This window comes from Atractosteus spatula, chromosome 2, assembly GCF_055471065.1.
Source record: "Atractosteus spatula isolate fAtrSpa1 chromosome 2, fAtrSpa1.hap1, whole genome shotgun sequence".
NCBI lineage: Eukaryota > Metazoa > Chordata > Actinopteri > Semionotiformes > Lepisosteidae > Atractosteus > Atractosteus spatula.
In genome coordinates, this window is record NC_142707.1 from 9,488,244 (window position 1) to 9,499,475 (window position 11,232).

An 11,232-nucleotide genomic window follows, 5' to 3' on the forward strand; every position below is an offset into this window, starting at 1 on the left:
TCCCTTCTCTTCCTTCTCCTGCCATGCCTGTCTCTCCTGCTCCACCTCAGGCTGGGCGACAAGGGAACGTTGTACTAAAGGGAAAACGACATTTCATGCTCACTTGCTTTTTTTCTTGCAACTTCATTTTTATTATTTTTCGTTCCATTCGCAAGCCCACCAACAAAAACAAGTTACCGATTTCTAAAACATTTTTGTGTTCATATACTTATAGATATCTCCCATTCAATTCTTATGCATGTACATTTTCACTAGAGGTACGAATGATATCATTGATCACCTTTCATTTCAATCATATTACAAACACAACTATTGATAAAAACAAGATAACAATAAGATATACAGGTGAGCTCGATAATATTGCTGTGACCTACCGGAGTCTTAATTTTACATAATTACTTTCATACTCGCTTACTTTTTACATCGATTTAGAGTGTCTGAACATGTGACTTGTATGTATGGCTTTTACGTGCATAAGCAAGAGAATGTGCTTTAAAATGTATGACGTATGGCACTGCTATAGGACAGCACTGCAGGCAGTGAAACATTACTGTAAGGCAGCACTAGGGACATCATTGCCTTGCCAAGGGACAGCAGTACAAGTACAGGGGCAGGAGGTAGGGCATCAAGACAATGTGTAATATCACTGCAGGATAAAGGCCACAAGCAATGCACAGAACAGATGTCCAACTGACAGAGGCAGAACACTGAAACATCCTTCACAGAGGACAGCCTCTTCTGGGCTGTTCTAATGACAAACTTTCCCAACAGGGAAAAACAGAACAGTGCTGATCAGCAGCAACAACACAACATAACTGATGTGGGAAGAAACTATCTTTTATCAAAGCTTGAGGACACTGGCAAGAAGAAATTTAAACTTAACAACAAGATGAGGAGTGTGAAAAGGCACATTTCACATGTCTCGAATGGTGTTAATTAACCAGAAATTAATCTTTATTGCCTTGGACACAGTTTCCAAGCCGAGCGCTGGGTGAAAGGACTTCACAATCTGCCCTGTGGGAACACACAGGCATAAGAAGCCCTGGACATGAACAACACTTTCCCCAGATAATACAAGATCTTTCCAGACAATCCAGGGGGGGGGGGGGGAATGTGCCTTGTACAGCAAAAGCAATTTATAAACTCTTCCCTGATTGAAATAAATATTTTATTTCACAACTTTTCTCTAATCGAAGCCAGTGATCTTGGTTCCTGGCAGCACTCTCCCATTCTACAAACGAATTTTCACTTGCTTGTCCTGAGGCTTCAGGATAAACATGTTTAATTGGAAAATGGAAAGATACAAATTACGTCCCCTACCAAGACAGCAAAGCAAAGAATGGAGGGAAAAATGAACTTGTATTGAAAAAAAATAATGCTAAGACAATACATAAAAGGGGTGTACACAAACAGGGGCCTTAGTCATCTTCAACAACGTGGCTAGGGAGTTATTTTCGGGCTCTCTGGAACCGATAATTTAAGACGTCACTTTAAAATGTTGTGTACCATTATAGTCACCACGTTATAAGAAGATATTGCTGCTGTGCAATCAGTCTGGTGAAGAGCGACCAGGTGATTCTGGGTCTTGAAAAACGACCTGAAGCGACAGAACCAAATAGTACAACAGTACAAGGGAACGTGATTCATGTTAAAATTCTCAGCGGCTTTTCTAAACTAAGCCCGGTGCACAAGATCATTAGTGAAGCACAAACTAGAGGACACAGATGGAAACCGCCAGGACCTATATTCAGAACTGCGACTGAGAGTCGTGCGATTTTGGTCTAAGCTACTGTGAGAATTAAATCCATTAAGATACTGGTTTGGAGTAACAGGTTGTATTTATTTTTTAATTTAAGAAACACATTTTTCCAGCATAGATCTCCTTTCACTCGCGGCCTCTTTGTTCTCTTAATGTCATTTGCATTCGATATAATAATTGTTTTATTTTTTTAATCTATAGACCGCCGAGCTACTAACGCTAAACATATCACACCCCACACATCACAAATCCTAGTCTTACATATGTCACCCTTTTTTGAAGAGTCGTCCCCGGTTTCTATCTTTAATAATAACCAAGGGTATCGCACAAACGCGCGCACACTTACACCAAGATCAATTTTCACAGAAATCAGTTACCTACAGTCTTCGGACTGTGGGGGGCAAACATATACAGGGAGAACATACAAGCTCTATGTACAGTAGCTTGCACCTCCAAAATAATTAGCTCTATGAAAAATGTTCTCTGGTGATTATAGTGATCACTAATGGCCTCCAAACAAGAGGGGGCGCTATAGCAACGCAGGAAACAGAAATCACAGAGTGGGGAACCTATGTACTCGCATTGTTGGAACACGGATTCTTTTAGCGGTTGCACTGGATCGTGTTTCTAGCGTTTTCTGTAGATTGCTAAATTTGTTTTCGACTCCTATCTGAGAAAGTTACTGGTGTTTTTCACCTGAAAAAGTCCGGTGGGACCTGTTGAAACCATGGGGAGAAGCAGGAGTCGATCTCCCAGACGAGGTGAGTGTGAAGAATCGTAATCAAAACCGTAGAAGAATTCACGTAAACAACAGGAACTGTAACACACACCGCATTTATGGTTTGAAATTAAATTTCGATATATGTTCATGTCCTGTTCGCAATTATTCACTCTCCGAAGTTTTTATATGAAAAAAGCTTAAATAATTTACTGAATTTAATTTGATCAATTATTTTATCAACAGGAAAAACATTACTTTTAAAAGTTATCACTTTGTGGTTTGCTTACACAAAATTAAAAAAAAGTCCTTGTAAGAAATTTCTCTATTTAGTCATTTATAAACTTATTAAATGTACTTTTAGTGTGGAAATTGTAAATATCGGAATAGAAAATAATGTAAGGCGAATTTGGTAATTACAAATGATGATTTCACTATAAGCCGTGTTTTTTATTTCATGTTGACTGATTGTATTTTTAATTTAAGTCTAAACCTTAGTCGTGTATTTCAGTAATTTTATTTGATTAATATAAAAAGTACGTCTGCGTAGCATCTTGTTCAATGCATCTGATTTATTTAGCAGTAAAACGTGTCACCACCGCTGTGCCGTGAATACTAATTCTGCTGCTACTAGTACATAGCGCTTTTCTGGACACTCCATTCGACACTACTTACACTACATACGACAGTACATGGCGCCAGTACACTCTCCACACGCCAGCTGCCAGTGGGGAGGAGAACAGGGTGATGAAACCAGTACAGAGAAGGGGATTATTAGGAGACTGTGACTGGTAAAGGCCAATGGGAAATTTGGCCAGGTTAACACTCTTACTCTTTTCAAGAATTGCCCCGTGAACTTTAATGACCACGGAGAGTTTTACATCTCATCTGAAGGATGGCACCTTTTTACAGTGGTGTCCCTATCACTACAATGGGACATTAGGACCCACACAGACTGCAGGGTGAGCACAACCTACTGGTCCCACTAACACCTCTTCCAGCAGCAACCTTAGCTTTCCCAGGAGGTCTCCCATCCAGGTACTGGCAGGCAGGTGATATAGTTGTAGGCTCAATTGATCAAAAAGTGTCTTAGAACTTGCGTCCTAGAATTAGTGATTAGAGTTCTGTGCAAGCTCTCCATAGCTCCTTCTTGGGTGAAAGCTGCTGTATAAAGCCAATGAATTAACGTTGTTGGTCAGTAATAAGCAGAAGGCATGACCCATCCATCCACTTTCTAACCACTTCTTCGAATTCAGGGTCGCAGGGAGCCAGCTAGCAAAGGGCGCAAGGTGGGGTACACCCTGGATGGGACACCAGTCCATCGCAGGGCACACAGACACTCACACTTTCACATCAGGGCCAGTTCTCCCAGACACCAATTAACCTACCACTATTTTATAGACTGTGGGAGGAATCCCAAGTGAGCATGAGGAGGACATGCAAACTCCACTCAGACAGCACCCCAGGACAGGTATTGAATCTGGGGCCCCAGCATTGCGAAGCAGCAGTGCTGACCACTGCCTCACTGTCCTGCCCTATAGGCATGACCATGATTTACACGATTCTTTATCGCTTGTGACATGATATCGTGGTGTTCATTTATGCAAATTCAAGAGCCTTTGCAACTAATCATGCCCAGCACAGCAGAAATATGCCAAATTGTTTATATTGGCGTGAAATCATGACATTAGAAGCTAAGGTATTTGGCATAGTGTATTTGCTATACAGAGCATGATTAGATACAAAGGTTCTTAAATTCATGTGTACGCTTCATAATTGTTTTATTGTTAAAACCTGATTGAGCATTGCTGCCTGTGTTCTGTGAAGAAGGCTCGTGCTTCCGGCCTTCAGCACTGCTTGACCGGTGTGTTGGCTGTGTCCTCCGCAGCAGAGAGGCGTCGCTCCCGGTCCACCTCGCGGGAGCGCGAGAGGCGGCGGCGGGAGAGGGAGCGCTCCAGGTCACGTGACCGGGAGAGGAGGCGGAGCCGCTCGCGGTCCCCACACAGGCGGCGTTCCAGGTGAGCTCACGCTAGGTTTGGACACGTGGTTTTAATATATGGGACTCTTAGAGAGTTGGTCCTCCTGTGACTCTATAAAGAAGGCTGAGCCCTGGCAGGGGGCTTGAATTGGCCAGGACTGCCTCTTATTTACACACTCCAGTGACCCCCTGGAGTCAGCTAGACACTTGCATACTTCCACTAATTTCAACAAGCAGATGTGCTGCTCCGCGCTGGTGCAGTGGTTAGCACTGGTGCCTCGCCGCGCTGGGGTCCTGGGTTCAATTCCAGACCTGGGGTGCTATCTGCATGGAGTTTGCATGGTCTCCTCCTGTTCACATGCATTTCCTCTGGGTGCTTTGGTTTCCTCCCGCAGTCTAAAGGCATAGTAGATTAATGAGCTTATGGGAAAATTGGTTGTGAGTGTATATGTCTGTGTGTGCCCTGCAATGCACTGGCGTCCTGCCCAGAGTGTAACCTGCCTTGCGCCAGTTATTTGCCAGAATATGCTCTGGCTCCTCCTCGACCCTCAGTTGGAGTAAGTGGATTTATGGATAGATGCTCTGCTCTCCTGTAATTGTTTCTAAGTGTCCTGTGCAACACTGTGGAACTCATAAAAGCATTGCCGTCACTCAGGTGGGCTTATCAGGGGAGCAGGCACATGTTTCAATTCTCTGTGCTGAGGTTGCAGCAACTTAATAGTTGCTGATTCCAGATTTGTGGTTATGAAATGCAAGATCATTGAGGAATTCAGATTGGAAAAAGAAGTCTAATGAGAATGTTATTCCCTAGATGCAACTACTAGACTGAGGTCACTACTGCTTCTTTTTACAAAAACTAAGATTACATGCCAAATTCGACTCCTGGAGTTTTCTAGATCAGGTTTTAATAGCTCCAGATTCTCTAGCCCTCTGCATACCTGATCATAGCAACAAATGCTACTGCTCATCCTTGCCTTCCATAGTTTGCGAAACATTTCTCAACATTTCTCAAGCACGCAGCTTCCCCTGTGCACCTCTGAGATTTTCATCACACTCCAGGTTTCTCCTGTCTGTCTTCACTGCAGATCCCCAAGACGCCACAGGTCTTCCTCTCTCTCTCCTACGAGACAGAAGGACAGACGCGAGGATGACAAGAAGGACATCAAAGATGTGAAAGAGCATCAGATTTCCGGTGAGAAGCAAAAGGCTATTGTGACAGGTTAACAGGTTAAGTGCAGCGGTGGTGTGGTGTTCACAGTGACGCTGTACATTTCTGCAACGTGAAAAACCCTTCGGCGCGTACTATAGATTTGTGAGCGGCAGATGGTGAATACCACTTCGTTTCCTAGAGTAGGTAGAGATAAAACCTAGCATCTGCAATAAATATAATTATTAATCGGCCATGCATATAAAATTATTATAAAAATGAAAGAAAATACATGAGTTTAAGCTTCTGAATTGGAAATATAGCATTGCATCGGAATACACGCCTCATGGGCGTCGCAGGGTTTGGGTGGACTGGAGCAGGGTATCCGTGACTTGGATGAGTGCCTGAGTTATGTGGTGACGTCTAAGGCAGCACTCCTCCAATCAGGGCTGAGTGCTCTGTGGAGAAGTGATGAGTTACACTCTGCACAATAAGTGGGTAATCCAGAGGAAAACATGGCAGGATACTTTTTTTTCCTCTGATTTAGAGGGTGAGCCACCACAATACAACCATCATTTACAGATTGGAAGGGCAAAAAAATAAAATTCTTGAATTTCTGTGATTGAGGGAATAGATTGTGTTTTATGTGTAGTTCCGATGCTAACGTTACCATGTGTTTCAGAGGAGGACATGCAGGGGAAGACAGAGGAGGAAATTGAGATGATGAAGCTCATGGGCTTCAGCACCTTTGATTCCACCAAGGTAAGAAAGCAAACTCAGACTTCAGTCCGGGCCAGACACACCTGCAGGGGTCTAATGTGTGAGATAGCTCTGCAACTATTGTTAACTGAGTCCCATTTAACCAAAAATGTAAAAAGTTCAAAATTTATTTTATTATTTTTATTATCCATAAATTAAAAAATAATAAGATTGGACCTGATTAGTATAGCCTTCACCTGAGAAGCAGCAGAGAAAAGACTCCTGCAATCCCATATGTCACCACCAGGTGTCTCTCAAGTGCTGAGTTTCTAGTGTTTGCTTCATGGCAGGTCATGGATAAACTGGTTTTGACAGTGATGTTTGTGGTGCTTTCACAGGGAAAGAAGATGGACGGTTCTGTCAATGCATATGCTGTTAATGTCTCCCAGAAGAGAAAATACAGGTTAGTCTCTCCTTGATATGTGCATTGTCTCTTACATCTTACTCTATGTTTCAGGTGTTCTCTAAAAGCAATAAGGAACTATATACAGACTTCGCCAATGCAATCTCCACAATTCCCAGTATCCATCATATATGCTACAATGAGATAGATTTTAGCAACAGGGGGACTTAAGGAACATTCTTGAAACCTCAAGGTTCACACTTGAGTTATTGCAGTAGTGCTTGTGTGTTTGTTCTTTAACCTGATTTTTAATGTGAAATAGGATACCTTTCTAGACTGCAAAGGAACAAGTAATAGGTTTATTCCATGCTGAAAAAGAAGAAAGAGAACACAACGTTTCGACCGTGGAGCCTTCTTCAGGTGTGAGAGAGACAGGGCAGTAGGCAAAGGTAATGTAGCGGGAGAACAAAGGCTGGGAGGGAGGAGGAGTGAGAGGTGGGAGCAGGGGACAGAAAGAGAGGCCAATCAAGAGGTGTGAAATGAAACTTCCAATGAATGGAGAAAATTTAAAAGAACAGTAGTCTGTCGTTAAGAGAAGGGAGAATGTGTGATCCTGGCTGCAGAATGATTTTGGTTTCGGTGGTCTTTCTGATGTATGAGTTCGGAAAACCGTCTTTGAGAACACAGACGGAGAGATTAGAGTGGTCGTGGCCGTCAGAGGTGAAATGAGAAACAATGGGCTTGGAGAGATCTTTAATCTTCACAGCCCTGACGTGTTCTCTGAAGCGGTCTCCTCTCACTCCTCCTCCCTCCCAGCCTTTGTTCTCCCGCTACTTTACCTGTGCCTACTGCCCTGTCTCTCTCACACCTGAAGAAGGCTCCACGGCCGAAACGTTGTGTACTTTCTTCTTTTTCAGCATGGAATAAACCTATTACTTGTTCCTTTGCAGCCTACGCATGCTGACGCAGCTACCCACCTGAACTACTACCTTTCTACTACCTAACGTGCCGTGCTGAAATTTCAGTAATGCACAGCGGATTTTTATTTCTTCAGGGCTCTATTTTCAAATGAGGTGCAGCACCACAGCTTTGTCTTTCCAGGTGCAGGTCTAGTTGCGAGAGAGTCATAGCTGTATCTTATTTCCATCCGGAGTGGAAAGGGTTACGCTGACCCACCTGACAATGTTCAGTCTGCTCTATGATTGTAGGATACAAATTTGCATTTTTCTCTCTTTGTTCTGAGGGTTCACAGCTGCTCACTTACCATTGGTGTTGGACTAAAACATGCGGACAAATAACATCTAGAACATAATTGTCAGGCAACAGTTAACCTGTTTGGCCAAAAATGATTTGGACATCAAAGTAAAAACATTTGTTACAAAATGCGTAAACACCTGTAATATATAGCTCTTTTCCATTTCCTAATGGTAATTAACATCATGGTTATTGCTAGAAACGTGGATTGAAACAGTGGTGGGAGTTGTTGCTGATTAATCTGCAGGTTTAAGTAACACAATTATTAATTACATTATAACTGTGGGTAATACCGCTATGTGAAACAGAGTTAACCACTGCAGGAGTTACTGAGAACTGCAACACAACTTGGAATTATGAGTTCATAATTCAGAGTACAATAATAAAGGAGAGGAGACAGAAAGTGGAGGATGCACCCAATATAGGACCAGGGTAACATTTCTACACCAGTCAGAGATGCTGAGAAACCGTTCCGCTAAATGGGCTTCCTGTTGTGAGCTGGAAGGTGGAAGATTTACTGAATCCCACTGCTGGGTTTATGCCATTCCACACTTCCCTTCTCACAGTCTTTCACTTCACAAAACTTGTTTTTTGTCATTTTCTAATGAATTCGAGTGATTGTGTAACATATCTTCATTTTGTAGTGCATGTTTAAAATAGGTTTGTTTTCTATTTGTTCTTCTGTTTGTAATTGTACCATTCTGTTCTTTGGAATCTGGGTTAATACTTTTTAGGACAGCCTCCTGGTACTGTTTCGAACTTGCTGAAACACCAGTGGGTGGGCCTGCTCTTGCACGTTGTCTTCATCCCTAATGCAGCACTGCAGTGTTGTGAATATTCACCACTGAATGGCAAAATGCAATTTCAGAACTGCTCGCAAGTCATTCGCAGGACACAATGCCTTGCTTCTGTGTTTAAAATCCAACCAGGGCAGAACGAAAATGAGTCCCTAACATTTTAGCCTCATCCGGTTTTCCTCGGCCCCTCTGGATTTCCTACCCAGGGTGCGGCAAGGCCTGGTTTGTTTTTTCCAGGGCTGTGCTGTGGATGTGCCATGTGTGTGAACAGGTTGATAGAGGGAGGCAGTGTGAGGTGAAGGGGGATTGAGAGAGAGGCAGCTTGATCAGCAACCAATCGCACAGCTCTGGAATGTCCTCTAATCAGCAGGTGTTCCATTGCAGGGAGAGCAGGAATACCATTGGTGGAAAATGATGTAATGTGCTAGAGGAGGGGGGAGTGATGTAATCTTTTTTTTTTTAGGCAATACATGAACCGAAAAGGTGGATTTAACAGACCCCTGGATTTCATTGCTTGAAGAAGAGAAGAGGAGGACTGAATATAACAAGGTCACGGACATTGTTTCCTGCTTTGAAGCCATTGTTCAGCTAGCCAGTTCTGTATTTCAATATTTCTGTGAAACACATAGAAATATAAATGCGTGATTAATTTATGGAAATCTCAGTTTGTGTTAAAGTGGAATGTGATGGCCTGGGTGCTGGCAAGGGTGCTAGCTAACGTAAGTAATATAAAACATGATATTGATGTAGTGTACTAAAGAGGTTGACAGAAATAGAAAAATAAGTCTTCCTCTGCAGAAGTTGACTATGGTAAGTTTGCAGAAGCCAACCCCATTCTTCCAGCACCGACATAATCCAGAAGTATCGAAGGGCCAAAAGAATTGGAGGTCAAACTGCACAGTCCCAGAGCTGCTGCTGAACATGACAACCTGACACAAACATCCCTTTAAAGAGAGCTTGCTGCGTTGCACGGTCCTGTGACACTTTGTGTATTTTGGCCAGTGTTTAGTGCTGAAATGTAATGCCACACTTGAGAAAATGGTGCCGTTTCTTTGACGTGAGCTGAACAGTTACAGCTTTGTAGGCTACTGCAGGTGTGTTTTGATGTAGCTCAGTAATTGTCCATCGTTGTTTTCTGTTCCTTCAGTGCTGGTGAAACATGGGTGATGGGGTCTCGGGTGCCGAGCCAGGGCACTACCTCTAACTCTTACATTGAACACTTTCCCATGCTTTGAACTGGCACTGAAAACCCTTCCTGAGTGGTGTCCTGTGTGGAGCATGTGTTGCATGGAGGATAGAAGATAATTGCTCCATTTCAGAAATGGGGAATTGAGTTGTGCACCTTTTTAGTTTAGTGCACATAACCCATTTTTTAGTCAGTGTTTGATATTTTGTGAATGTCACATTATTGGGGCAGTTCATTACACATTGTACAAGCCTGGCTTTAGTCTTAGCAGTGAGGGCTGAGCTGAAGTTTCCCGAATCTCTTTGCCCCTAAGGAGTGATGTGGGTGTCCGCAGGTGAGAGGCGTCAGCCCCTCGTCCCTTCCAGTGTACTTCTACTTGTGAAACACTGCCTCACCATTGTCCTGCAGCAGCTCTGATCTGTTCTCAGTGTGGTTTTCACTCCAGGACCATTCCCAGGGGATCCTGATCGCACCTCACATTTCTTTTAAATAGGCGTTTACTGTTATTATATTGCTTTTAACATCATGTATGCGAGTACAAACCCTGTCTCCATGTACAGTATGTTGACTTCATGATATCCAGTCTTTGTATTTAAATAAAAAAATGAAAGTGCCCACCCTGTTTTTTATTTTGTTGTGCTCTAAACGTTTTTGAGATGACATTGGACATCGTGTACTACTAAAAACATCTGAATACAAAATGATCAACCTTATAATGTCCGTTAAACTGATGTCTATTTAAAGTTGGCCTTCATTTTACAGGTTTTATCCCTGTCCGTGAAAAACCGTATTGAGTTAAGCAACTAAGGACTGTCTTGACGTGCGTTTACAGACGCCTACACAAACGCACCTCGGGTTTTGTACAACCTGAGGTGGGAACAGAACACGGTTTCCGCCGGATTTCATACCCAGTGTGAAGCACGGTACTCCGGAGAACACCTGCTGTCTGCGGGGCTCAAGACAGGCCAGGAAAGGGTTTGCTGTTCTGAGACGCAGATGGAGAATGTTAAAACATCCGTTGCGATTCGTTTATCATGGCATCCTTTTTAAATGTTATCGTCGTTTTTGCTTTCCTCGCTTAGTGATCAGAACATATTCAACCGTTTCGTAGGCTGCAGGTGTTATGCAATGACTTTTTTTTTCATTAATGTGGAGGAGGAGGAGTATTAAACTGGCTCTTCCTCCTGTATTACTAATCGTGAGAGGTTATTAATATCATGATTTGGGGGTATAATTTTTAAAATGTAATTTATAATTCCTCAAAGACGGTCACAGGGATCAGTGCATCTGA

The 11,232-nt window shown here is 42.9% G+C and overlaps 1 protein-coding gene across 1 annotated transcript; it reads left to right on the forward strand.

Annotated features, from left to right (window-relative positions):
• Positions 1-2,346: 2,346 nt before the first annotated feature.
• Positions 2,347-10,556, forward strand: snrnp27 (small nuclear ribonucleoprotein 27 (U4/U6.U5)). Its single transcript, XM_088933275.1, has 6 exons — positions 2,347-2,520; positions 4,366-4,495; positions 5,541-5,647; positions 6,285-6,364; positions 6,700-6,764; positions 9,219-10,556. Exons 1-6 carry the CDS (start codon positions 2,487-2,489, stop codon positions 9,271-9,273), a joined length of 471 nt encoding a protein of 156 aa, XP_088789401.1. The 5' UTR covers positions 2,347-2,486; the 3' UTR covers positions 9,274-10,556.
• Positions 10,557-11,232: the final 676 nt, after the last annotated feature.

Coding starts and splice junctions, on each gene's coding strand:
- snrnp27 (XM_088933275.1), top strand. CDS start 2,487: ATGGGGAGAAGCAGGAGTCGATCTCCCAGACGAG. Junction 2,521..4,365: donor GAGTCGATCTCCCAGACGAG/GTGAGTGTGAAG, acceptor TGTCCTCCGCAG/CAGAGAGGCGTCGCTCCCGG. Junction 6,365..6,699: donor GCACCTTTGATTCCACCAAG/GTAAGAAAGCAA, acceptor GTGCTTTCACAG/GGAAAGAAGATGGACGGTTC.